This window comes from Miniopterus natalensis, chromosome 3 (genome assembly GCF_054644295.1).
Source record: "Miniopterus natalensis isolate mMinNat1 chromosome 3, mMinNat1.hap1, whole genome shotgun sequence".
In the NCBI taxonomy this organism is placed as follows: domain Eukaryota; kingdom Metazoa; phylum Chordata; class Mammalia; order Chiroptera; family Miniopteridae; genus Miniopterus; species Miniopterus natalensis.
In genome coordinates this window covers 28,397,301-28,423,397 of record NC_142083.1, presented here as the reverse complement: position 1 = coordinate 28,423,397, position 26,097 = coordinate 28,397,301, and the positions used below count along the sequence as shown (strand labels likewise).

At 50.1% G+C, this 26,097-nt stretch overlaps 1 protein-coding gene across 1 annotated transcript in view; it reads left to right on the top strand.

The window, feature by feature from the left end:
• The window catches only part of AHRR (aryl hydrocarbon receptor repressor), a 58,600-nt gene extending 37,838 nt beyond the window's left edge, over positions 1-20,762 (top strand). Inside the window, exons 4-10 of the mRNA XM_016212525.2 lie at positions 7,338-7,427; positions 13,634-13,763; positions 14,952-15,085; positions 16,710-16,909; positions 18,402-18,463; positions 18,699-18,840; positions 19,623-20,762. Of these exons, the coding sequence (XP_016068011.2) occupies positions 7,338-7,427; positions 13,634-13,763; positions 14,952-15,085; positions 16,710-16,909; positions 18,402-18,463; positions 18,699-18,840; positions 19,623-20,637 (1,773 nt within the window). The 3' untranslated portion in view covers positions 20,638-20,762. The remainder of the gene's footprint in view (positions 1-7,337; positions 7,428-13,633; positions 13,764-14,951; positions 15,086-16,709; positions 16,910-18,401; positions 18,464-18,698; positions 18,841-19,622) is intronic.
• The last annotated feature ends 5,335 nt before the right edge of the window (positions 20,763-26,097 follow it).

Genomic DNA, 26,097 nt, shown 5'->3' with positions numbered 1-26,097 from the left:
TGTTGAGTTGTTTGCAGCGTCCTTGTGGCTGCTGGTGTGGGGAGTCTGAGGGGTTTTATTCCCATTCTTTCTCACCATCTCTTGCAACTTTGGGATTCTTTCTTTGGCTTTAATGTCTTAGATTTCACTGTGTCATTTGCCTGTGTCACCTGCGTGGTGCTCTGCTCTCTGTCTGTATGAGCTCTTCCATCTTCAGTCTGGACATCTTCCTTCCATGTTCATCCAGCATTGTTCCCTCTGCGTCATTGTTTCATCTACTGGAGCTGCAGCAGCTGCCCAGGTTCCAGGTCTCTATGTCAACCTCCCCTGCCTCGCTTCTCTTATATTCTGTCTGGTTCCCTCCCAGCTGCTTCAGCAGGTGGTGGATCCATCACTCTCAACCCCTCAACTGTTTTCATTCCTTTGTGCCATTTTCATTCCTATATTTTCAGTTGATTTTTTTTGTACCGTTTTTTGTTCTTGTTTCAGTTTGCTAATAGCTTTTCTTATCTCCTTAAATATATGTATTTAAATAATGCTTGTCTCAGCTCTTTGGCATCTACTTTGTGCTGCCCATGTGCTAGACATCTCCCAGGCTCCTGTGTCCTCTGTCCCTGCAGGTGTCTGACACCAGCTCCTCTAATTAGCTATGTGCTGGCCGAGTGTCAAGGGTCGGAGGGGAGGGGAGGGAAGGGACTGGGTGGAGGTTTGTCTCCCCTTTAGAAAGGGGCACAGTGGGAGGAAACCCCTAGCCTGGGGTTTGCACAAGAAGAATAGGAGAGGTGAGTACCTGGAGGGCAGCTCAGCTATGTCAGCTTCTCACTCCAGCTGGCCCTGCACCTCTAGTCCTGCCTTTGTTGTCCTACCAGGCAGAGGCTGTCCCCAGACAACCGAGAGGGTCAGCAGCATAACATCAAAGGATTCCTTCTCCCTAATCTCTGCTTCCGCAAATCCCCTGCAGGCTGCAACCTCCAGGACCCTCCTCACTCCAACCCAGACAGACTTGAGCTAGCGGGAGGCGCCCAGGGTCCCACCTGCCCTCTTTGTAGCCCTACCGCCCTCAGACAATTGCATCCTTCAGGAACTGCGCTCAAGTGCTGTAGCTGCTTCATGGCAGAGAGTCAAGCCTGAGTGTACTGTTCGTGGGATCTATAAACAGCCAGTTATTCCGCTCCCCAAGCAGGAACGCCGCTCGCACGCACGCTGGCTGGCCGAGGAGAGGCCCAGCGAGTGATCTGGCTCCAGGAGGCCGAGCCAGCTGCCTGACACCCGCGGGTTGGTGCCCGCTTGCTCGCTTGCTCACTGGGCTCGCGTGACTAGCGGGGCTTGGCCTTGTGCTGTTGCTTGGTGACCTTGGCAACAGTTCTCGGGGGAGTTCTCTGCTCCCCGCTGCCCTTTATTCCTGGAGGAGCAACATGGGGCTGTGAGAATTGTTCCTTTCCCCTCTTTTTTCCCCCTCTGCTATGACCTTGACAAAACCACCTCTGAAGTACTTGTTAGCTATTTTTTTTTTTGCCACAAGACTGGAAGAGATCAGGATATACAAAGTATCAGCCAAAGGAAGTCCTGGCTTTCTCAGATGTCCCTTTTTTCCAAAAAGGGGCTGCGGATGGCAACTCTGTGGCCAGGCTAGCAGGGAGGCACTGGCCCCTCGGACCCTCCCCCTGAGGTGGCAGGTGCATGTTTCGTGACTTTCAGTAATTGAATGTAGATGTGATTATTTTCCCCTTTTAAAAAAAGTGCAGCCTTAAGCTTGGGGCCAAATCCTTTTTTCCACTTGGAAAAGTGATCTCATTTTCCATGTACCATGTTTAAAAAAAAACACAAAACTCTTGTAGGATTAAAAAGAGAGAGGGAGAGAAAACAAACAAATGCTCACGATGCATATTTGAAGGATGGTCCCACATGTGTAAAAGTATTTGGCGCGATGACTCTGGACCAGAAAGTCAGTCTGATATTGAATCCATATGACTCGGCAAACAGCATTTTATGGTCTTTCTTCTTTTTTTAAATTTCTGCTTTGTGAGTTAAAATTAAGGTTGTTTTGGTTGTGACTAATCTCATAAAATCTTTTTTAAGAAGGCATTTTATATGCTCAAGCCTTGAGCATTTCTTTGGTCTTTGAACTATTATTAGTAGGACATCAGTACGCGGCAACCTCGGCATTGGGAGAAGCTATGGGGGAGCTGGTGCCCAGCCCGGGTGCCCACTTCCTCCACCCAGCGCCGAGTTGCTGGGCATGGAGGATGGGGCTGCCCTGAGCCTGCAGGTGGCTGCACCCCTTCCGCTTGTCCAGGAGATGGTCCCTCGAGGTCACTACTGCCCAGCACTCATGGGTGATTGGACTCTGACCACTGCCCTTTTAGAATATGTTCCCTGGACCATGCAGCCCGCTAGTTACATGAGGTTTTCACTTTTTAGTGATTTGCTGTGGTAGCAAATAGTTGCTCTGATAGTCTATTAGAATTGACGCCTTATCTTCTAACCCAGCATCACCCCACCCTACCTCTGCCAAATCCTGGGGATGGGACTGCAAGGGCCTGATGGAGTGGGTATTAGAAAACCTGTAGGGTTTCCCATCCTGGGCTCCTGTTGCTGGCTCCTGATAAGGCATGAGCCACTGTGGTGACAGCACTGCATCCATTGAGCACCTGTGGGAGCCAGGCATTGAACTTCCCTGGTTTGTCTGAGTGTGCCTGTTGCCATCTGGGAAGTGGATGGTGCCAGCCCCGCTCTTAACTGCTGAGGCCCTGAGACTCACATCCTCCATCAGCACCAGCCCCAGAGCCTCGGCTCTGCCCAGGTCCTGCTGAGCACAGAGTGGGCATGATTTGTGCATGAGTTCTGATCAAATCCAGGTGAACAGGAGCTCCAGGGTTTCCGAGAAGAAGCATGTGGAAGCCATCACAGGAAGGGCATGAGATGCAGGCTGAGTACCAGAGCACCATCTGTCCTTTGAAAAAGAGTTCCAGCTCGGCAGCATGTTTAAACCTCCTTATGAGCCTCTTTTATCTTAGACAGGGTGTCAGGGAAGAGCAAAGTGTTCTTGAAATGAATTTTATTTTTACCTCAGATACCTTCCTTCTTGAAAATGCACTCACTGTCTTACTGGTACCTCCATGGTCACAGCAGCAGCATTCACAGTAGCCAGAAGTGGAAGCAACCCAAGTGTCCATTGATGGATGAATTGATAAGCACAATGTGGCCCGTCCATACACTGAAATATTACTCAGCCCTAAAGAAGGAAGGAAATTCTGAAATATGCTACAATGTGGATGAACCTTGAGGACATTATGCTGAGTGAGATAAGCAGGTCGGAAAAGGACACATCCTGTATGATTCCACTAATATGAGGTCCCTAGAGCTGTCAAATTCATAGAGACAGAGAGTAGGATGGAAGGGGCCAGGCTGGTTAAAGGGAATGGGGAATTACTGTTTAATTGGGACAGAATCTCAGTTTGGGAAGATGGAAAAATTCTGGAGAGGATGGTGGGTATGGCCCCACAACAATGTGAATGTGCTTAATACCAACAAACTATACACTTAAAAATAGTTAAAATGGTGAGTTTTGTGTTATGTGTATTATACCACAATTTAAAATGTTTAATTAAAAAAACTGTCATAAAAAATGCACTGCCTTGCCTGGTTTGGTGGTCCGAGGGAACAGAAATCTGGCCACAGTGAGTCCCAGCCTGGTCACAGGTGCTGACAGTAAAGGTGCTTTGGGAAAACCTCTGAGCTGGTGGATGAGACAGTCTTAGATTTTTAGGTAAAATGTCTCTGAAGTGGCACAGGACACAGTTGTGGGAAACATCCACATTCATTGCTTGCCAGGCAAGGGAGATGAGCCTTCGAGCACAGACTTGCCTGTTTAGGAAAATACCCACATGATGCTTTCACACCCTCCACTCAGCCTGCTTCGTGTCCTAGAGTCTGACCCAAATGCCAGGGTAAGAGCTGTGTCCTGTCTGCGCTCATCAGGCCAAGCAAATCGGGTCTTTTGTTAAATTATGTAAATCTCAAATGTTTCACAGATTTTTCCCCAAGAAATACTGTGTGTCTGAGAACAGAGGCACTGGGGAGACTGTGGCACATTCACAAACTCCAGAATAACCCAGTGGGACGAGGCCCAGGCAGACACTGCACGTCCCACTCTACTCAGAGATGTTAGGACAGTGGGACCAGGCACTTCTCCATGGAGCCGCACAGAAATTGAAATGACAAATGACACAATTTGTTTAGTTCCTGGAGACACTGTGGCGGATGTCTATGCTGCACGGGTCAGTTTCCCATTCTTTAGAAGTACATCAGTGTTTAGGGGTGAGTTGCTGATAATGGGCTTTGCGATGATTTGTGGTCATCGTCTCTGGCTGGACCATTTAAAGCAGCCCCCGTAGCTGTAGTGCCATGTGAGCTGGGATTTCTTGTTCGGAAAACTCAGCACAAAGTCTAAATCATATTGTGAAGTCACTGCCCTGGTGTTTGCACCTCTGTGTCAGGAAAGTGATCTGAAACATTCAAATAAGGCAACAAGCCCAGCTGGAGTGGCACAGTTGGTTGAGTGTCACCAAAAGGTTGCCAGTTTGTTTCCCGGTCAGGGCACATACCTGGGTTGAGGGTTTCACTTCATATCTTTCTTTCTGTCTCTAAGAATGTCCTTGGGTGAAGATTGGGAGGAGGGGGCAGAAATAAGGCAACAATTTGGGTGTCACATCCTTTCCACTAAAGGGTCATCCAGGGACTTAATTTTGCATTTAACAGCAACCATGTCCAATTGCCTAGAGTCACCTCACTTCCCAATAGTTTTTAGACTGGTTTTAACATCTCATTGCTTCCCTCTTGAGTAGAACTCATTTTATATTTTCATGAGCACTGTGGCTTTTCCTTTAACCGGCTGTCCCAGATACATTTATGTAAAGGACTTTTCTTTCCCCATTGGACTGAACCAACACCTCTACTGAAGACTGCCTCTCTGTCCTTACGCCACGTGGCTTAATCACCATGGCCTTAGAGTCCGTCGTGGAGGCAGTCAGCATAAGTCCCACAGTTTTGTTCTTTAACAAGATTGCTTTGCCAAGTCTGGGCCCTTTGCATTTCCACATAAACTTTTTAGAATTAGCTTGTCAATTTCTACAAAAAGAAAAACCCTACTGTGATAGGATTGGGGTTGCTTTATATCTTAGATTAATGAAGGGGGATTAGACATTCTAACTCTACTGAGTCTTTCAAGCAGGAATTTGCATATCAGTGTATTTAGGTGTCCTCTCCGCCCTGTCATTGTTTTCAGCATGTAGGTCATGCACATGTTTTATTAGATTTATTCCTAGGTATTTTTTTAAATCTTGTTTCATCTGGGCCTGGAGTTTTCTTTGTGGGGTAGTTTTGATTGCAACTTCAATTCATTTAATAGATATTGGGCTATTTAGATTTTCTAGCTCTTTTAATATTACTTTTCTTAGTGTTTTTCAAGGAATGTGCCCATTTCATTTAAATTTTTACTTTATTTTTATTTATTTATTTTTAAAAATATATCTTTATTGATTTCAGAGAGGGGGAAGGAGAGAGAGATAGAAACATCAATGATGCGAGAATCATTGATTAGCTGCCTCCTACACGCCCCCGACTGGGGATCGAGCCCACAACCCGGGCATGTGCCCTGACTGGGAATCGAACCCTGATCACCTGGATCCTAGTCGAGGGTCAACCGCTGAGCCATGCCCAGCTGGGCGTAAATTTTTACTTTATTGAAGATCAATTTTAATATTTCCTTACTTTAATGTCTGTAGGAACTGTAATGATGTAGTCTTAAAAATTCCTGGTGTGAGTAATTTGTATTTTTCTTGGTCAAACTTGCTAGGGATTTATTAATGTTATTAATCTTTCAAAGAACCAAATTTTTACTTTATTGATGACCTTTATTACTTGACTGCTTTAGACATTTTTCCTTGATTTTTACTTTTATTCTAATTTTTCTTTCCTTCTACTTACCATGGAAAGCCATTTCATTGGCTTCTTTCCCTAGTTTCTTGAGGGGGATTTCTACACTTTTCCTTTTGAAACAGTTGTTTTAGGCTCACTGGGATTTCTGTTGCCTTTTTTGCTTATAAGTAACTTGAAGTTTACCGATTTTCTGTGTCCTCAAGGTGAGGGCTTGGATTGTGCAGCTTTGCTTGTCCTTGTTGCTCTCCTCCATGTTTTGGACATGGGGGCTTGAATCTAGGTGGCTCCCATTATCCTAGGCTGCCTAGAAATCTTCAATACTAGTAATTTAAAGCTCTTAGAAGTTGATATTTATAGACTCTAATGGAAAAATTAGCACATGACCTTCATGGACAGTTTACCAAAGAAGAAATACAAGTTACCAATGACTGTATGAAATGTTTTCAATCTCATTGATAATGAAAGAAATGAAAGTCCTACTAATGATAAAATAATTTAGCACCTATCAAATTGGCAAAGGTTTTAAAAAGAAAAGAAAAAAAAAGAAAGTACCCAGATGGCCAAGAATTAAGAGAAATATTATAGTATAATGGGGATGGCCACAGACTTTCTGAAAGTTAATTTAAAGTCTTTAAATGTCTGCATTTTAAAGACACAAATCAAAACATTTATAAACTCCACTGCCTGGGTGTCTCAGCCCCCCTCACCTCCAGCTCCTGTGCTGGCAGAGTGGAATCATAACTGTTTCTGCCTCATGGAGGCGACCTGAATTTGAATGAGATATTCCACATAGGATGCCTGACACTCATGAGGACCCACACAGTGTGTGCTGTCCTTACTTTATCATGGTAATGGTGGTGATGAAGGAGAAGGTGATAGGTAGATGGTAGATAGATGATAGATGATAGATAGATAAATAGATAGATGGTAAATAGATAGATGATAGATGGTAGGTAGATAGATGATCGATGATAGATAGATGGTAGATGGATGATAGATGGATGATAAATAGATGATAGATGATAGATAGATAGATGATGATAGATAGATAGATGATAGATAGATAGATAGATAGATGATAGATAGATAGATAGATAGATAGATAGATAGATAGATAGATAGATAGATAGATGGTAGATGGATGATAGAATGCTCACTGGATGATCTTAGACTGAAAAGTTTGTGTCACCCAGGTTGTTGCCTCTAACAGCAACCATATCCCATGTCACCTGCTAACCTGGGACCTGCTGAAAAATGGTCATAAGTAAATTAAAAGTAGGCATTTCTGGGAATTAAAAATATAGGCTACAAAACAGGAGAAAAGGTGGAAAACTCAAGCAAAATGATGCTTGCACTTTTTTATTTTGAGTGATTACATGAATGTATCTTGAAGCCAATTCAATTTTTGTTTCTTCTAGTCCCTGGATGGCTTTGCTCTGGTTGTGAGCTCGGAAGGGGTGATATTTTATGCATCGGCAACGATCGCGGACTACCTGGGCTTCCACCAGGTAAGCAAACCCCTCTCTCTGCCACACGATAGGTCCCTTTACCTGTGAATGCTCATTGTCTTCACGGTTTAAACATCTCCAAAATCAAGCTTTCCTTATCACAGATGTTTTATCAGATAAGGATTTCCACATCCCAGCTTTGTCTGGGGCCCAGTCACGGCAAGAGGAGTGATGGTGTCCAGGGTGCCCCAAGTCTAAAGAGCAGCAATCTTGCTGACTGTGGCACAGCCCCCACCTGTGTTACACTCTGACGAGTCCTTGCCAGCAGCATGGGTACCTTAAACCCCAAGACAGTGTTCTGGAAATGCCCTCATGGATGCGCAGATAATCCATTTGGGATGTTGCCGCAGACCAGCCAAGAGGTTGGTTCCAGACATTGAGGCCAAGAGGCGTGGCTGAGGCCCATCAGATGCTGGGACCCAGAAGGTCAACTCCAGCAAGAAAAGGTGCAGTGAGAATTCCCACGCAAAGCCCAGGAAGGGGAAACGAAAGTTCTCTGCATGGCCTCTGGGAAAGGAAAGAAGTCTCTTGTGAAAAGTCCCAAACCCAAATGCAGTTTACATTCCCACAGAGAGCATACTCCTGAGTCTGGTGAGAGGAGTCCACAGTATGAAATCACAAGCACACAGGAAGCCACGGCCTATAAGGGGCTGGCGCACTCCCCAAGGACTCGCGATAACAAACAGGTGGATTTCAGAAAGAGCAAAACAGAACTTTGAAATAGAAAGGATACAGTGTGTCAGTCAAGGTTCTGTCTGGAAGCAGAAACCATGCAATAATTTGAACAATTTAATATAAAGCATTACTGTAAGTTTACATAAAGATTTATCAACTAGTAACACAGATTAGCAATAAGGGAGATAGACATAAACACACAGTGGATGGAGGGCAGCAGTGCCCACAGCGCTGAGGCCGGGCACCAGGCAGGGAGCACATTTTGGAGACCTCACTGGTGAGGTGGGACCTTGGCCCCTGGATAGAGAAGTCCCTGAGGTCCCCTAGGCCAGGGCTGGCCAGCAGGTAACTGCCCACTGGGATGCTAGTGGTACTCTTGAGGCTATCCATGATGGGGTGCTCCTCAAGAGGCTGATGAGAGTGTCTGACACTTGAGGGGATAGACCTTCCGATGCAGAGCCCCAAGTACTTTTGCCGGCCGAGAGGAAACGATTGTGGGATCCAGGATCAGAGCCAAGCTATGGAAGGGGGGTTTGGAGCCAAGAGGCAGACTGTGAAGTTAGTAACAAAAATCTCACTGGATGGGGAGAACACCAAGGGAGTGCCTGGAATCAAGGGATGGTGGGAGCTGAGATCTGAGAAGTGCGTCCCTGACACACCATTGGCCCCTGAGGCAGAGGAAGCATTTGATCTGATTTCCATGGAAACCATCATTTTGAATGTTTGCAAAACTAAAGTAGCTGTCACTCTACCATGATTCTAAGGAGCAGTTCCTCTTACACCTGCCTCTAAGTTTGCTTTCCTACCACCTGAACCGAAGGACCGAATGGCCACCACCCCTTGCCCTGCCCAGGCTTCTTTCTTGTCACGGGCTCTGTGCCAGTCCCTGATAGGACACAGGACTCTACCCCCGCCCCAGCCTCTAGTGTAGCCCATCACATGGCCTGGGTGAGACCCTGCAGCATGTGGAGGTGTGGCCCCTGAGGGACCCCATGGGACGGCCAGGTCACGGTGAGTGAATGAAGCACCAGGGCTGAGTCCTCTAAGTGGCATTCCCAGGCTGCGTGTGACCACAGGATTGAGCCGTGGCTCTGCCGTTTTGGTGGTTAGGTGACAGCTCTGAGCCTCATTTTGCTCCTCCACACAATGGGGCAGCAGCAGTGTCCACTGCCAAGGCAGCCGCTGGGACCACATGGGTCCCTGAACATGCAGAGCACTGGGAAGGGCATTGGCGCCTGTGACACTTGTGAGAGTTGTCCCCACAGCAGCCCTGCTACAGAGGAGGCTGCCTGAGGTATTTCTCCCCTTGGCTGCACCTAATAGTGTGTGGCAAGAGCTCTGTCACCACATCCATCTCCTGAAGACACCCCATCTCAGGGAGATGGGAAGTGATGGGTAATGAGTCTCTCATTCCTAGGACAATACAAGCACCAGGTGTGGCCAGCTTAGCCCTGATGCCCACCCTGTCCACTGTCCCCTCCTGTACATCATGGTCACTGGCTCTGGGGTGCCTCCTTTACACACTGCTGTTCACCCCTAAGTGACCAGTAGATTGGTGGGCATGGCTGGGTTAATGGCTCCCTCACTGGGGGTCCACTTGCACAACACAGAGCTCACAGCACCGCTGGTGGACAGCGCGAGTGGACACTACTTGATTCCAGCCCCCAGGTGGTGAAGCTTTCTACTGACTTCCCTCGATTGCTTGCACAGGGCCCGAGTCTAGAGAGACATTATTTGGTTTGCCTTTCAGTGCTGTCACCAGAGTTGCTTCATGAATCTTTAGCCGTAATTCAAAGGTCTTAGCATAGACTTTGGCTCAGTGATCAAGGCAGGGGTCCTGTAGAGCAGCCCTGATTCCAGGTCTGAGCTAGTCATTGGACTTTTGTTTTATTGGAGTTTGGTTATTTCCCTCCAAGAGTTGGAAGTTAAAAAAAAGTTTTGCCTTTTATTATAAGGAAATTGTTTCCAAATGCCATTAAATCAGGCATCGGCTCTAATTTATGCAAAACATTTCATAAAAGTATGAGAACAGCTCTGTGCTATTGTGAGCTTCTTGCTCAAAATGCTTTATAAAGTCAGGAGCCAGATTCTTCCTATCACAACCTGAGCCCATTGTCTATCTTCAAGTCCAGCACTTTTTGTGATGAACACACAGGTCTAGGTGTATATTCCAGCTGCCGTTGACATTTATTGATTGAAGAAGTTGCTTGTTCTCTCAAAGGTCAGCAGTGGGGAAGTTGTGCCATGTGAGCCAGGGCACCTGCTGGAGCCTGTTGAGCGGAGCACAGGCTTGGATCACAGATATGCACACACTTTGCACAAAAGAATAAAGATGGTAACTGCTGGAATGAGGACTTTGTTCGAATAATGATGGTTTAGAGCTAAAATAACAGGTGCTTTTACTTGACCAAAGCCGTGTTTTTGTCTATTTGAATAATTGTTACGTTACTCTCTCCCCTCCTCGTACTTTTCCCACCGTTTATTTCTCTTGACCTCACTTCCAAGGCCTCAAACTCTAGGATATGAAGAAAGACGGGTGGTCAGACATGCCACGCAGATTACTACAATGCAGGTCCTTGTTTCCTCAAACTGAAAAATGCATTTCATGTCTTCAAATTTGCCTTAATCAGAAATGCCTTTTCCAGCTTTATTATGCCCTCCTCCAAGTGAATCTGTCCCCTGTTTTGGTAGAGCCACAGACTCATACCTTGCCTGTTAATTCCACACATCCCTTTTGTTAATAACTAAGACGTGATGATGACGAACAGGGCATCCAGGGAGACACTGCCTTCTGGGTTCTGTAAAGCTTGGGGTAACCGACTAAAACTCATGAGGGACTAATGTGAACCACAGTGAGAACTTTGACTACCCAGGGCTCAGAGGCCAGCACACTCTCTTTCTTAATCAAAACCATAGAGGGAAAATGCCATCTATCTACAACAGGATGGAAAAACCCCAAATTCTCAGTAATGACTCAAGCATACAGAAAATATAAAACATTCTTTAAAGAAATTAAAGAAGATCCAGATAAATTAAGGGATAGGCCGTATTCATATTATTATAAAGATGTCAGATCCAGTTATAGAATTAATGACATTACCACAAAAACGGAGCATCTTTTCTGGAAATTGACAAGCTTATTGGAGATGCGGAAAGTTAAGGTGATCCAAGTGGATTAAGGGAGTGGGGGGGATTATGCAGGATTTATGATCCCAGACACAAGACTTCCTGCAAAACTCAGCAGTTAAGACAGTGTGGTTCAGTGCAGGGACAGACAAATAGACCCATAGGAGACCTGGAAGTCAGTGCAGATGTGTGTGTGCAGATGGAATTTATGATAAAGGCGGTACTGCCGATGGTGGGGAAATGGTCAATAAATGGAGCTGGGTGAACCGGATCTACTGTCAGAAAAACGAATCTTGATTCTTGCCTCAATACCATGCACAATAAATACTAGGTGGATGGTAGAAGTTTCTAGAAGATAACAGGGCAGAGTTAGGAGATCTATGAAGAAAGATTTCTTAGGGCAAAACCCCATTCCTGAGGATTAAACTGTGTTAGATCCATTAAGAGAGCAGGAAGGCAGGCCAGGGAGTAGAGATGTTTGCAATGGAACACGCCCAACAAAGTCCTCGTGTCCAGAACAGATAAAGAGCACTGACAAGTCAGCACGACAGTGCCATGGAAAATGGAGACATAGACACAAATGGGCAACACGCACACACACACACGACATGTGCACTCACATCTAAAGACCAATAAATATGTGAGATGCTCAGTTTCCTTAGATTTCATGACGTGCAAATTAAAGCCACACTAAGAAACCATGACACATTTGCCACAGTGGCTCAAACGAGAAAGGCTGAAGTGCCGAATGTTGGCCAGAATGGAAAGCAACTGGACTTCTGCATTCGCCACAGCAAGAGTGTGACACACTCACTTTGGAAAGCTGTTTGGCATTATCTACTGAAGCTGAACTTTGGCTACCATGACCAAGTAATTCCACTCCTGGGTGTGCACGCAGACACGCAGCAGCGTCACGTGTCGCGGGCCTAGATGGGAAGCAGCCCAAATGTCCGTCCGCAGGCGAGAGAATCAGCCAGAGGTGGGGTATCCATACAGCGAAACTCATACAACAGTGGAGGGGAAAACTGCCACACACACACATGGGTAAATGGAGAGGCACCAAAGAGCACACAGCGCTCCATTTAATACAGAAGCAGTGGAGTCAGCACTGTGACCCTCCGGGGAGGCAGGAGCGGAGAGGCCTCTGAGGGCTGTTGGTGTCCTGTTTCCTGATTGGGTGGTGGTCACCCGGGGAACTCATCAAGCTGTATATTTATGATTTAGGTACTTTTCAGCCTATACGTTATGCTTGAATCATAAAAGCTATTAGGAAAACATCCCTGTGGGAAGTGCACTTGTGATCATAGGTCTCCAGGTAAGGTGAGAGCCATCAGGTGAGCTGGAAGCTACCAGGGGAGACAAGAACCTTCAGGTGAGGTGGGAGCCAGCAGGTCTGGAGCTGGAGGGAAAGCCTGGTGCATCCCCTTCTACCATGAGCCGGCCTCTGTCTGCTGGTCCCACATTCAGGTCCAGAACCCCTGACCCTGGACAACACTGGCCAAGGACAACACCACTTCTGACCTCTGTGTCCACTTCTTTCTGTGAAAACAGAGTCTCTTTGGATTGTGGGGTGTGCAGGTGATTGGAGTCCAACCTTGGAGTTACTATCCCAGTCCTGCTCTACCTTCCGGAGATCGTGTCTTGTTTGACATTCGGGGTGTCCCAACCAGCCTTAGCCACAGAGTTACAGTAGGGAAAAGTAGTGGGAGATGTGTACAGGCCCTTGTCACTTATCAACACACTCAGGATGTTTTTCCAACAATAGCAATAGTCCTGTGGTTGTGGCTTCTGTGCCCCAGATGGTGGCTTCCTAGTGTGGGCCTGGTGCTGCGAGGGTCGGCCTCTATGCCCAAGCAAATGGGAAGACAGAGGACCAGAGAGGGACCTGTGGACTGGTGGGCTCATGTGGTGTCCCGGAAGGGGGTGGATGTGGCCTGGAGGTGCCAGGAAGAAGGAAGTCACTGGCCAGGAGGCACTGGTGTCTCCTACCTTGCCTCACAGGAGTGATTTCCTAATAAACTTTTGTGATTTCGAGTATAATATATAGGCTGCAAAGTGCCCAAATGATACAGCTCGATGAGTTCCCTGAGTCATTGAGGGTCGGAATCAATTTAGAAAATTGGGTATCTTGACTTTAGAAGATATTTGGTTTCTGCCCTTGAAGTCACCACCTGGCAGATGGATGGGAGGCTGGGGGGGGGGGTCTGTGTTCCAGGCCACATGCCCCAACTTCCCAGGAAGGGAATGGCCTTGAAGCCAAGCTCTGGTCTTTTCTGTGGACTTTCTCTTCACAGAGGTGACTTGCTCTTGACAGATGGATGAGGCATTTGTGCAGGTAGTAATCACTGGGTACTGTGTGGCAACACCCTCAGGGTAAGGTTGAAATAACTGTTGCAATGTTTCAGACGGACGTGATGCACCAAAACATTTATGACTACATCCACGTGGATGACCGCCAGGACTTCTGCCGGCAGCTCCACTGGGCCATGGACCCACCCCAGGTGGTGTGTGGGCAGCCCCTGCGCTCAGAGACAGGTGGGTCTCACCGAGACTGGGAACCCTTCATGTAAATGCATGGGCTGCCCAAGAAACTGCCCACCCAACTTCCATCTCTTTTTCTTCACAGTGAACGCAGTTTTCCCCCCTCTTTCAGAGACCTCCTCCCACACTCCTTCTGCCTCCTCCAGTCAGCCCTACAGGGCTCTCGGGCTCCTGAGTGTGATGGCGTCTCTTGCCACTTTTCTGTGCTCTGCCAGGGCCTGGGAATCCCTCGCCAAAAAGCTGCGGTGCTTGCCTTCCTCTCGAGATGCAGTCTTCCAGGAAATTCCTCTGGCCTGCATTAGATTTACCTAAAAAAAAAAAGCCCCAAAAGATTGTTGTCTGCTCACAGATGTTGCCCCTTGCAAAGCCCACAGACCAAGGCCCCTGCCCACTCAGGCCGCGCTCAGCAGGCGCCCAGCTCCTGCAGAGGTAGCAGAGCAGCCTGGCACTCAGGGGAAGTGCACTCCGGCGCCCGAAGACAGGGCGCCATCCACCTGGCGTCCAGCAGAGGAGAGGGAGGCCCGGTTCTCTCACACGTCTCCCCAGAAGTTGTAAATGATTCAAGAAAAGTTTCCAACACAACCTCACGCAACAGCACAATTTTCTCATAAAGCTGAGTGAGGAAAGCAAGCCGCAGGTGCCAACACACAAGCCCATTTTATAAAGCTTAAAGTGGACAGACTAAACAACCGGTGGTGGCCCACGTGCAGTTGTACTGAAGTGATCTGCTTCTTTTGTTTTTTTTATAAATCCTCACCTGAGGATTTGTTTTTATTGATTTTAGACAGAGAGGAAGGGGGAGGGAGAGAGAGAAACATCAATTGGTTGCCTCCTGTACACACCCTAACCTGGGATCAGACCCACAACCTGACTGGGAATCGAACCGGCAACCTTTCGGTGTAGGGGACGATGCTCCGACCAACTAAACCACCTGGCAGGGACTGAAGGGATGTTTCTAAGGGCAAAGGACTGTGAGCACATTTGTGGGAGCAGCTGTCTATAAGGTCTTGGAGACGGGGGGTGGGCGGGAGCACAGGGGACATGTGAATTGTGCCCTACAGGGTGTATTAGGTGGTGACAGCTGGCTGTTACATGCACAACCTTGCTCATCAGCATGTTTTTTCGGTTTCTCTCGGTCATTGCCTTCGTGGTTCTCATTGCTGCCTACGCCCACCTGGGCAGGAGAGGATGCCATCCTGGGGAGGCTGCTCAGAGCCCAGGAGGGGGGTGCAGGTCCCACTGAGTACTCGGCCTTCCTGACCCGCTGCTTCGTGTGCCGTGTACGCTGCCTGCTGGACAGCACCTCAGGCTTCCTGGTGAGTGAGCAGCGGGGGCTCCAGTGATGTTCGGGTGCATTGTGTCCTATTGCAGAAGGAACAGAGTGGAAAGTGAGGGGCTGGGGGGTAACCTGCATGTAGTTCTCAGCGGGACTGAGTAACAACAGGTGGGTGAAGGAGAGTGAACATGTGACACCTGCTACGAATACATGGCACAACACAGCTGAAATGTTAAAAATCTGCAGTAGGTCTTACACCATACAGGGTTTTTATTTATGTTTAATTGTACCTTAATTTCAAATTCATTTTCAAAAATTTTCCCAGTAACCCTGATAAGCACCCAAGACCATGTTCCTGCCAGGGCCTTTGGTTTAACCTCTTCTCTTGCAAATAGATAACTGTGTTCCCCCTTCTCATATTTGACCATTTCCTCTTCCAGCTCCTCACTGAAGGGATGAGGGGAAGGGAGAAGACGTCCTCCTGGGGCATGACAGAGCTGAGTCCCCAGCCCATGCCAGACCTCTGCCCACCTCTCAGGCTCTGGGGCATCCCAGAGCCTCTGCTGCTGTCCCCTCCCCAGCCCAGTCCCCACACTCTCCTCTGGGTCACAGCCACCTAAGAGCCCCAGTGTCCCCATCCTTGGGCAGCAATTCAACAACTGAGACCCTCTGACGCCAGAGCCTTTTGTCATCAGTGCTGCATGGCAGGCCCCTGGGGCTCAGCTTCCAGCCCCATATGGGCGTGTGCACTGCTGCCCCCATTCCCCCAACCACTGCACACCCCTCCCAGCCCCACCTGGACTGTGCACCCCTGAGAGGTCCATCTCCCCTACCTGAACTTTGGGTCCCTCGAGGGTCCGTCTCCCCACCTGGGCTGTGGCCCTGGGAGGGATGAACCCCTGGAGTTTGGTGGTGTTTGGTGTTTGGCAAAGCCCCAGAGTGTTGGGCCAGGGCTGGGCTGGCAATTTCTAGCTGGTGCTCAGTGTGCATGTAGGAAGGGAAGGCGGGCAGAGGACGGTGGTGTGTTGGAGGATCATCTTCTAAGTGGCTCTGGAAGAGGGAGCAGTCCCTGCAGACCAGCCCTCGGGCACCACCTACTGGCTTGTTGCATCGATGCCTGTCTCACTGATCTGGATTTGAGCCAGCTTTCCCAGCTCAGGGTCCGTTGAGCCACCATCACCCACTGCCTCCCAGCCCTGGACATTTGGGAAATGCACATCCAAAGCAAACTATCCCACATCGGAGCTGCCCATCGGTTCTGGGCCGAGGGCCAAGCCCCATCAGAACTCCAGACCCTCTGCATCACCAACACGGGCTGGCCCATGGCTGTGCCCTGGGTCAGGGACAGCCCAAGCTGATGCATATTCACGCTCATGTGTGAGGGTCGGCTCACACACCCACACACCGCTGAGTGCACACACGAGAGCATGCTTGTTGGTTAAAGGATATTACAGCGACTCTGGGGAAACCGTGAATCAGCCGGAAGGCCTTGGGATAGTCCCTGTCCCAAGGAGGCCAAGCACGGAGAAATGTTGGTTCATGTCTCCTCAGCCACTTAGAATAAGATTCTTGTCCATGTTTCTATCCCTGAGAATGTCATTTCCACATCATTTGACCATGTTGTTAATCGCTCTGTGAACATATTTCTGTCTTTAAAACATCAGACGATGCAGTTTCAAGGAAAACTAAAATTCCTGTTCGGACAGAAGAGGAAAGCGCCGTCGGGAACAGTCCTGTCCCCTCGGCTCTCACTGTTCTGCATCGTGGTGCCTGTCCTCCTACCTTCTGTGGCAGAGATGAAGATGAAGGGCGCGTTTTTGAGGGCGAAGCACAGGGCAGACATCTCAACTGCGGTGGACACAAAGTGAGTAAGCGCCCCTCAGCCGCCACGCCCGCTGTCGCTGGTGCTTAAGGCAGAGTGCTTGATACGTGGTGCCTTCTGTCTACTTTTTCTTCATTTCCAGAAAGCAAAAAAAAAAAAAGAAAAGAGATATTTGGTGTGTTCTAAGCTAGCACATTATGGAAGCAACTATTAGAAAAAGAAATGCTTTTGTGAGCTGCGGCAACAAACACTGCCTACACCACTTTGCCCCTAAGTCCTCTAGCCACAGTCAAGCCCCAAAGGCCATCTTCATAACTCTCCCCTTTTGTGGGTGTGAGTGTCCATTCTTCTTCAGCACCCAGGATTCACCTCTGATGTCTTCAATGACCACGTGTCGGACAGCAGCCGGGGTGACTGGCGCACCCCCACTGTGTGGGCTGGTTTCTCGCGATCATCATTCTCATGTCCACTCTTTGAGATGTGGTCGGCCTCGGCTCTGCAGTTGGAGCCACTGCCTTCATGGTACAAGCCCCTACCTTGCTGCTGCTGGTCTCACATTTCTGCACTGAAGTGGCTTCCAGGGACACAGCCGGCCGTGAGCCTAGGGCTGTCCTCCGGGTCCCTGACACATGCCAGCATGCTAAGACAGCAGTTTTGCGGAGCAGTTTCAAATGAAATACATATGCCTTTTAACTTTTAAAGATGTAATATGGCATGAAATATGAGAGAGGGAAACCAGAATAGCCAATGAAAACAGCTATAAACGTAAGTGATGAAGCAAGCTAAATCAGGAAAGTGTGCCAAAGTGCAAAGGTTATTGCCCGGAGACCAACGGACTTGTGCAGAGCCCATGGCGAAGGTCTTATGTGTCTGGGAGGGAATGGGTCCGTCCACACCTGCTTTCTTACCACCTGGGCTAACACGCTCACGCTCTGAATTATTCTCCATCTTCATCTACTGTCTTCAAGTTTTCTGTGTTTATGAGCTGTTGTAGCTTGATAATTATTATTGAAGCTCACACAATGACTTTTCTCTTTTATGTACATGTTTTTCAATCCTACAAACAAGAAAGAGGAAAATTCTACTCTTCCCATCCCCTCCTAGAGGTCTGCGTGCAAGGCGGGCTTCTGCTGCCCCCTGGAGCCCATGTGGGGAAGCGCAACTGGCTGCACAGGTGCCGCTGGCCCACGGTGGCAGTAAGGGATATGAAAGCACACATAATGACAGTTGAGGCAGTATTTTCATTCTGGCCATCCAGAATAAAACAAAAGCACTGAAAAATTGTCCTGTGTGCACATCTACTTTCTGAAGCAAATTCATTAGCCCTTTATTGGTCTAAAATGGGATGTGAATTGGAATTTTCAGCAAATTATCTAGCTGAGAAAAGACTTTATGCTCTATACAAAGCTAAAAAGTGTGAGTTACTGTCGTGTCTCCCTCTCCTAGCCATGACTGTAACGCCTGTTGTGCTATTAACTTCCACCATCAACACATGTAATCTGCATGTTATCTTGCTATTATTTGTTTTCTGCAGAGCAAAAGCCACCAAGAGTCTGTGTGTATCAGAATTGCACGGAAAACCCAATTACTTAGCAGGTACTTTTAAAGTTCAGTCTGTCATCCTATTTAAATGGGTAAAATGTGCCTGTGTCCTTGGGAGGGCTCTCCCTGCTCCTGGAAACCATAGCACATTCATTGGAGATGCTGTTTGTAATGAGGGAGGCTGGGACGACAGCCAGTCCCTGTGGTTGCTGGTCTGTGCGTTTCTGGGGAACTCCATGAGTCATGTCAGTTCACCAATGATGCTTTTACCTCCTCTGAATCCTGACAGGAAGAAACAATGGAGAAAACAGCATTTCAGTGTTCAGGGCACAAATGGATGCCTGCCGCTGGGCCCGGGTTCCAGCCAGGACCACATGCCTGTGCCTCAGGGGCGGCCCCGACCTTGTCCTTTACCCTGAGGGGGCTGCAGGGTAAGTGGTGCCTCTACACAGCCCAGCTCCTAGCTAAGTCACAGCAGGTGTTAAGAAAAAAAAAAAGAGTGGCTGGTGGCCTTGACAATGATGGATAAACCTTCCTCTTAGTTGAACATGCAGATATACATGAAACACACCCAAACATGCTTCTCACCCTAGAAGTCATCATTACACATGTGGGGACTGACTGGAGATGGGGGAAGTGACTTCAGCCTTGACCCTGGGTGCCTGCCCCATCCTACCCCCTCACCTTTGCTTGGAAACCTTCCGCACTCACCTCCAGTCCCCACCCCTCCCCTGAACAGCAGGTCTCCTCTTGGAGGACTACCCTGGCTGTTTGTTTACAGGACTCCCCCTCCCCCTCAGTCATCACCTCCCCTGTCCCCACAGGTGAGGCCACACCATGTGATGAGTGTGGCAGCAGCAAGGTCTGTGACAGGACCTGGCACACGGGAACCGCCCAGAACCCCCTCTCCCAGGGTTAGTGGCTACTGGTGGGCAGACTCTTCACACGCGGCCTGTGTGTCACTGCGATGCTGCTCCCTGTAGCCCTACCCCACCTGGCCCTCAGAGTCCCGTCTGGCACCCAGGAGGTGGTGGGAGGGTCAAGCATAGGAAGGGAGGATGCTGGCACTGGCCTCATAGGGCTGCAGGCTGGTTAAGAGCGGCAGTGCAGTGTGGGCACCTAGTGGCCCGCACAGATTCAGTCAGTGTCACCCTAATTTATAGCCCTCCTTCATCTCCGCCCCCACTCTTTCTGATGGGTCATCTCTCCACAGGGACTGGGGAGGAGAGGAGCACGGGAGGATGCCAAGCGGCTCCTCTGGCGTGAAGAGGAGGAGGGACATACACGCTTATGACTGCCACTTCGAGACACCGGGACCCGTGAGGCAGCTGAACTGGACAACAGGGAAACACAGTCAGGATGGCACCAAGCTGAAGCTGGAGCCCAGCAGGAGTGATCCGTTCTCTGTGCATGCCACGTCCCAGGGCTCCTGCATGCCCTACCCCAGTGTCCCGGGCACCATCCCTGCCTTCAGGAATTCACCTGCCACTCATCAGTCCCCCAGTGCCTATGCCAGCCGACCAAGCAGAGCCTTGCAGGATGGTGATCAGGGCCAGGTACACCGTCCTACCAGCGGCCCCTTCCCCCAGGGGAGCCTGGAGAACCAGCTCTCTCAGCCTGGAGTGCAGTGTCTTGCAGCAGGGGGCTATTCCACTGAGGACATCAAGTTGCCAGGAGTGCCCATGCCCCCGGAGGCCCCATGCAACCCCATGTTGTCACTTAATGTGCCCATCAAGATGGAAAGTGACTCTGGATCCGAGGATGCAGCAGATGGCTACTCTGTGTCCCCAAGCCAGGTGTGGCTGGGAGCCAGTGATGTGACTAAGAGACAGCTGGTCACTTTCCCTACCAGGATGCACCTGAAAACAGAGCCAGACTCCAAGCACCACCTATACCCCCCTCACCTGGGGCATGGCATCCTGGGGGCTCCCCCTAGGCCTGGCAGGGAGCTGGCCCCATTCCACCCCACACACTTCGTCTGCCTGGAGCATGGGCATGGCCCTCCTGAGCCGGAGCCTCCCCCCTGCCTCTGCATGCGGGGACACCGGCCCCCTACTCTGGGTTGTGACTGCAGAGCTCCCGGGACCACACCCATGATCAAGCTTGAGCCCTTGGACTCAACCCCATGGGCTGCTCACAGCCAGGGTGGGGTGCCCAGGATGCTCCCCAAAAGTGCCTTGGCAACACTGGTACCGCCCAAAGCCTCCGAGTGTTCTTTTCTGCCATAGAGCCGGGCATTTGTTGAAAGTGGCATCTGTCCCGCTCCAATTTACCTGTCAGCTGGGATGGCAGGAGCAGGTCAGAGCCTTTCCTTAGTGATGCTCTGCAGAGTTGCACAGGTTTAGTCTTCTGTTATATGTGGTCGCTCATGCAACAGCATGTTCTATGTTTTGTAAAATATCACCGAAGTTCTTAAAGTGGTCTTAAGTCTGTTCAAGTATGACAGTACTTCTCTCTGAGGGGTTAATTTTTTCAGGAAGCGGACACAGTGAGGCATGTGGGCCTGCTAGGGCGTACTCTAGGCTCGAGAGGTGGCGGCAAGCTCCGGGCTGACTGGCAATCGCAGTGCATGAAAGCTGTTGAGGTGAAGTTTCCTGCAGCCTCCCAGCTCGTAGGTCCAATTCAGAGAGCAGCCTCTCCCTGGGGGTTCCACTGCTAGACAGGAACTTAGGGCTGTAAGTCACTGAGCTGCAGGTGACCATGCCCCGTTCATGGAAGGCACCTAGGAGTTCCAGGCAGATGGCACCGGAAGCACCACATCTTGCCGCATGTGCTCTGAGACCCGTGGCAGACTTTGAGACCAATAGGAGTGGAGATTCACGGGGTAATGTCCGGTTTCTTCCAGAAGTATCTCTGGGGTTTTGAAGGGGCCTCTGAAGATGGCTTATGCTCCTCTGTCTCTTGGTGCTGCGTGTAACCTAGAGTTCACAGAGTCTGAGTTTGGAGGTAGAGAGAAATTGAAAGAGTAGAGAAAAGAAACAGGAGGTGCTGCTGTCCTGCTGTCTTGCTGACTGTCCTCAGTTTTTCACATGAGGACTCCAGTCACCATCCCAGGAAGAATTATTTGAGAAAAGCCAGGCAGATCATTTTTTTTAATTGAAAGGGTAATACATTCTGATTGTAGGAAATTTATATACAAAGCATAAATCAGAAAGTGAAGGCGACCCCCCAATCCCCACCCAGAGAGGACTTGTGGCTGGTGGCAAAGTTCCAGGGGGACCCCAGGGCTTCCCACAGGGGTATGAAAACCAGCAACAGGCAGGGGAACACAGCAGGGAGGCCCTGGATCTGGGGTCCCCCTGTGGCCCAGCCCACCTGTACGGGACAAGGACATCTGTCCTTAAAGTCACCTGCAGCTGGGCATCTCAACAGGTGGCAGGAACCCCTGGTGAGGACTTGCTACTTCACCATCTGGAAATTCTGCTCTTCAGTGCAGGGTGTTTCTCATTGGTGGCTTTGGGGTGTCAGTGTTCCATCTCTGGGTTAATGCTGAAACTGTTTGCTAAATGCCACCCTGAGGGCCAGCCACCCTGAGAACCAGCCACCCAGAGGACCTGCCACCTGTGAGGACAGCCACCTGTGAGGAACTGCCACCTGTGAGGAACTGCCACCTGTGAGGACCAGCTGCTCTGAGGACCACCTACTTTCCCTTTTCGCCCCCTGCTGGCCCAGTGTCCCCTGTCGACCCAGTTCTCATGCTGAGCATAGCACACCTCTGCTCTCTGGGTAGCTATAGATTTAATCCCAAAGACAAGTGAGGGAGTTTCAGAATTTTCCTGCTTCCTTCCTATTCAAATTGAGTGCCCGCCCCTCATCACAGGAAGCCCCGTGTCTCTCAGAAGTAGCCGTCCACTCTCTGTGCTCCCGTCTGGGAGGGCTCTCCCTCAGCTCCTCCTCTCACTTCATTCCACGGAGGGGATGCAGGCCACTGCCCTTCCCCATCTCAGAGTGCAGCGGACAGGCGGTACTGCACACGTGTAATATGTAACTGGGAGAACATGGGACTGGAAAGATGGAATTCAGAGACATCATCGCGTTTTTTGCACACTGTAGCCAGATCCCAGCGAAACTAAAGGAGACTGCAGGCATGAACCTCACCGGAGGAGAAGCCTTTCCAAACACACTCAGTGGTCCCTGCCCACAAGTGCCAAGGTGCCTGAGCTGCCCCATCCTGCCACGAGTGCCCGTGCTATCCCACCTCCTCCCTAACGTCTGTCCGCATTCTCCTTGGACCATGTGCATCCAATTGGTCTCCGTTGGGTGGACAGGTCATGCTTGTTGGTGTAGAGTTCAGCATCTGGACCTCAACTCTGCAGGTTTTCTGTCCATGAGACCTCCATTGTGCTTGGGCCCAGGCCCCTTCCTCTGCTGGGTCAGCAGCAACAAAACTTCTGTTATTTTACATGCTTGCCTGTCCTAAAAATTATGTGAGGAAGATGATGACAGGAGGCAGCAGGTGCAGCTGTGGCATTCCTGCTCTGAGATGTCAATAGCAGTACTAATTACATGCTGTGTTCTTCTGTTGTCTGTAGCTTTTGCCTGTGTCGCTGAAACAGGTTACAATCAAATAGAAGGTGGGGAGGGGATGGAAGGGGGGGGAGAGAAACACAAATTATATTTTATATTTTTGCAGTTTCTACTGGAAGAAAAGTTTTCGATATTTAGACTGATTTGTCGAATTTTACAAATGGATGACTATAATGTCATTTTTTGCAGTTTTCTTGGTGCCTTTAGGAAGAGCTTTCAAATGTATTTCTGAATCTGTGGTTTCATTACATTTGCAATATTGATATTCAATAAACCACGGTAATATGTGTTTAGCATAAATGGAAACATCTACTTGATTTTTCAAATGAAGTCACTTTATTTCCTTTAAAGTGTGTGTTGGTTAATTTACATTCTAAGACAGGCCTTCACTACAGATACAAGGTAGTAATAAAAGTAAAAATAAACGTGGTGGAGTCAAAAGTCATAAGGGGAAGGGCGACCAACTACCTGGGCAGCATTCTTGCTGTGGCCTAGCAGTGCTTTCTCCCTCTGCCTGCCAGCCACTCTCTTGACCATCAGTGAGGCTTGGGGGACCCTCCCAGGGGCCTTTAGGACACCCCATGATTTGACCTTTTCTGTGAGAATAGGTGCCCCTGCCCCCCACCATGCATGTGTGTGGGGGGGAACCCTGTGGGGTCAGTCTTGCTTGGCCCAGGACCTGGTGATAGGTATGTGGGAAGGGTAAAGGGTCATCAGGGCACACGCAGAGACCCCTCCCAAAGCCCAGAGAATAATGATTTTGTTTCTTGTTTGGTCAAAGAGCACCCCCAAAAGGGAACATGTTTCAGGTGCCCTGGACAGAGCACAGATCTGCCCCTGCTTGCTGCAGGTCAAGCCCTGGCAGGCCTCCTTTGGGGTCCTGAGATTCCTGTGTCCTCAGGGGAGAGCAGGCCAGCCAGTCCCCATTTGCTGGGCCAAACCCGGCTGTTCCCTCTGTAGTGGCCTCCTGTCCTCCCTTGTGTCCCCCTCCTTCCTCCCTGTCTTGCCCATGTTTTTCACACTCACCTGTGTTGAGACCTGAGATGGAGGTCACTCACTTTCACTGTCACATGACTACCTCACTCCTGTGGGGACAGATGGGCATGGGGGTCAATTCCAGACTTCCCAGTGCATTCCTTGGCAGTGAAGGCACCTCAAGAGTGCTGCCCGTGGTCTTCCTCTATGTGGGTGCCCCCGTCTGCTCAGGCAGCTCTAACAGCACCACCACAGACAGGGGCTCATCAGTAACAGGCACTTATTTATCATATTCTGGAGGCTCACCCCGAGATCAGAGTGCTGGACAGTGGGTGAGGGCTCAGCCAACTCCTCAGTGTCCTCACTGGTGGGAGGAGCTAGCTCTGTGGAGTTTTTTGTTTTTTTTTAAATTTAATGTTTTTATTGATTTTGAAGAGAGGAAGGAGAGAAAAAGATAGAAACATCAGTGATGAGAGAGTCATTGATCGGCTGCCTCCTACACCCCTCTCCCCCACTGGGGATTGAGCCTGAAACTTGGGCATGTGCCCTGACCAGGAGTCAAACCATGACGTGCTGGTTCATAGGTTGCTGCTCAACCACTGAACCACACCGGCCCGGGCTGTGGAGTCATTTTTTAAGGACACTTAGGGCCTAGTCCCCTTTCAAAGGTCTACCTCCTAACGCTATCACCTTTGGGGTTACGTTTCAACATATTAAGTTTGGGGGATACAAACATTCAGACCACAGCCATACCCCACCAGCAACCCCAGTGCTCACATTCCCACCAACACTGGGTGTTGTCAGAAGCTTTGGTTTTTTCCTTCAGAGGGTGAGTGGTAGTTAGTTGTTTTATGTGTATTTCCTTCCTTCCATCAGTCAACAGTGGTTGTTGAGTCCCAGATGAATGTCAGGCTCTGTGACAGGGCTGGGGACACACTAGAGATGGAAGGATGCAGACACTAGTGCTGTGCTGGAGCTGACACCCGTGTGTGTGCACACGTGTGCATGGGGGGGGGGGAGAAGTGACCACAGAATCACTAAGTTCTGTAATTCGTCAGAAGGGGATGGGCACCACACAAATAGATTAGCTGGGATGGGGCAGCGGGCAGCCCATGTGGCAGTTTTGTGGGCAAGGCGGTGCTGGGAGGCTGTGTTTGAGACAAGACCTGGAATTGGCTTGCAGGCACAGGAGCAGCTGGGGCAGGTGGGGGTGGAGGTGTCCGTGGGCTGGAGTGGGAGGGGAGGAGAGGGTGAGACAGGTAGGCCTGCAGGTCACAGGCAGGCCTGAGTGAGAAGGGCCGGCAGGGCTTCGAGCGGGAACGCCCCTGGCCTGCGGTTTGAAGGTCCCAGTCTGGAGGGCTGCAGGGCGCCAGGAGCCCGCGTGCCTCCCTCAGGGTGGGGCCAGGCCCCAGGCAGCACAGGCCTGGTTTCTTCCCCGCTCCGGCACTTGTTTGCCCCCCCCCCCCCCAGGTGACTTGCGGCAATCTTTGCTCAGGATAGCAGCTGCCTCAGGGGCCCGGTGTCTCCAAGAGGCCGCATGAGCCTGGATCTCCCTCCTCCTCAGCCCCGAGGAGCCGCTTGGAAAGGAAGCTGGAGGAGGACGGTCCCCGTTTACTCCCTGAGGGAGAAATATGTCCTAATAAGTTTTCAGGCTTGTCTGTGGAGAGAAGCACTATTTGCCTTAACTCGAAGTGAAAAGGAAACCTTTCGCTGTTACCAGCTGCGGCACCTCCTGAAAACCTGCCGAGATGGTACAACTGGGGCGGAGCCCTGAACGGGAAGGGACTGGGTCTGGAGGGGAGGAAGGTGGGGGCAGCAGCCCCCATTTACTGAACATCCGCCACGTGACAATCGCTGGTCGGGGGACAGCCCTGCCACACTGTGCCGGGCAGACAGGTGTGGCAGACGAACAGGGAGCGTCAGAGGTGGACGCCGCGGTGGAGACACGAAACGAGGTGGCGCCTGGCTGCCTCGCGCGGCGCGGGCGAAGGTGCGTCCCGAGGACCGGGTCCGGGGGAGGGGACGGCGGCGCACTGACCCGAGAGGCCTGAGGGCCCCTCCCACCCGCAGGCATCCCCCCCTGAGGGAGCAGCGCCGCGAGTCCCCGACGCCACGGTGAGTGGGCGCCGCCCTTGGGCAGGGACGCCACCAGCCCCGCCCTCCCAGTCGTACGGCCGGAAGCGGAA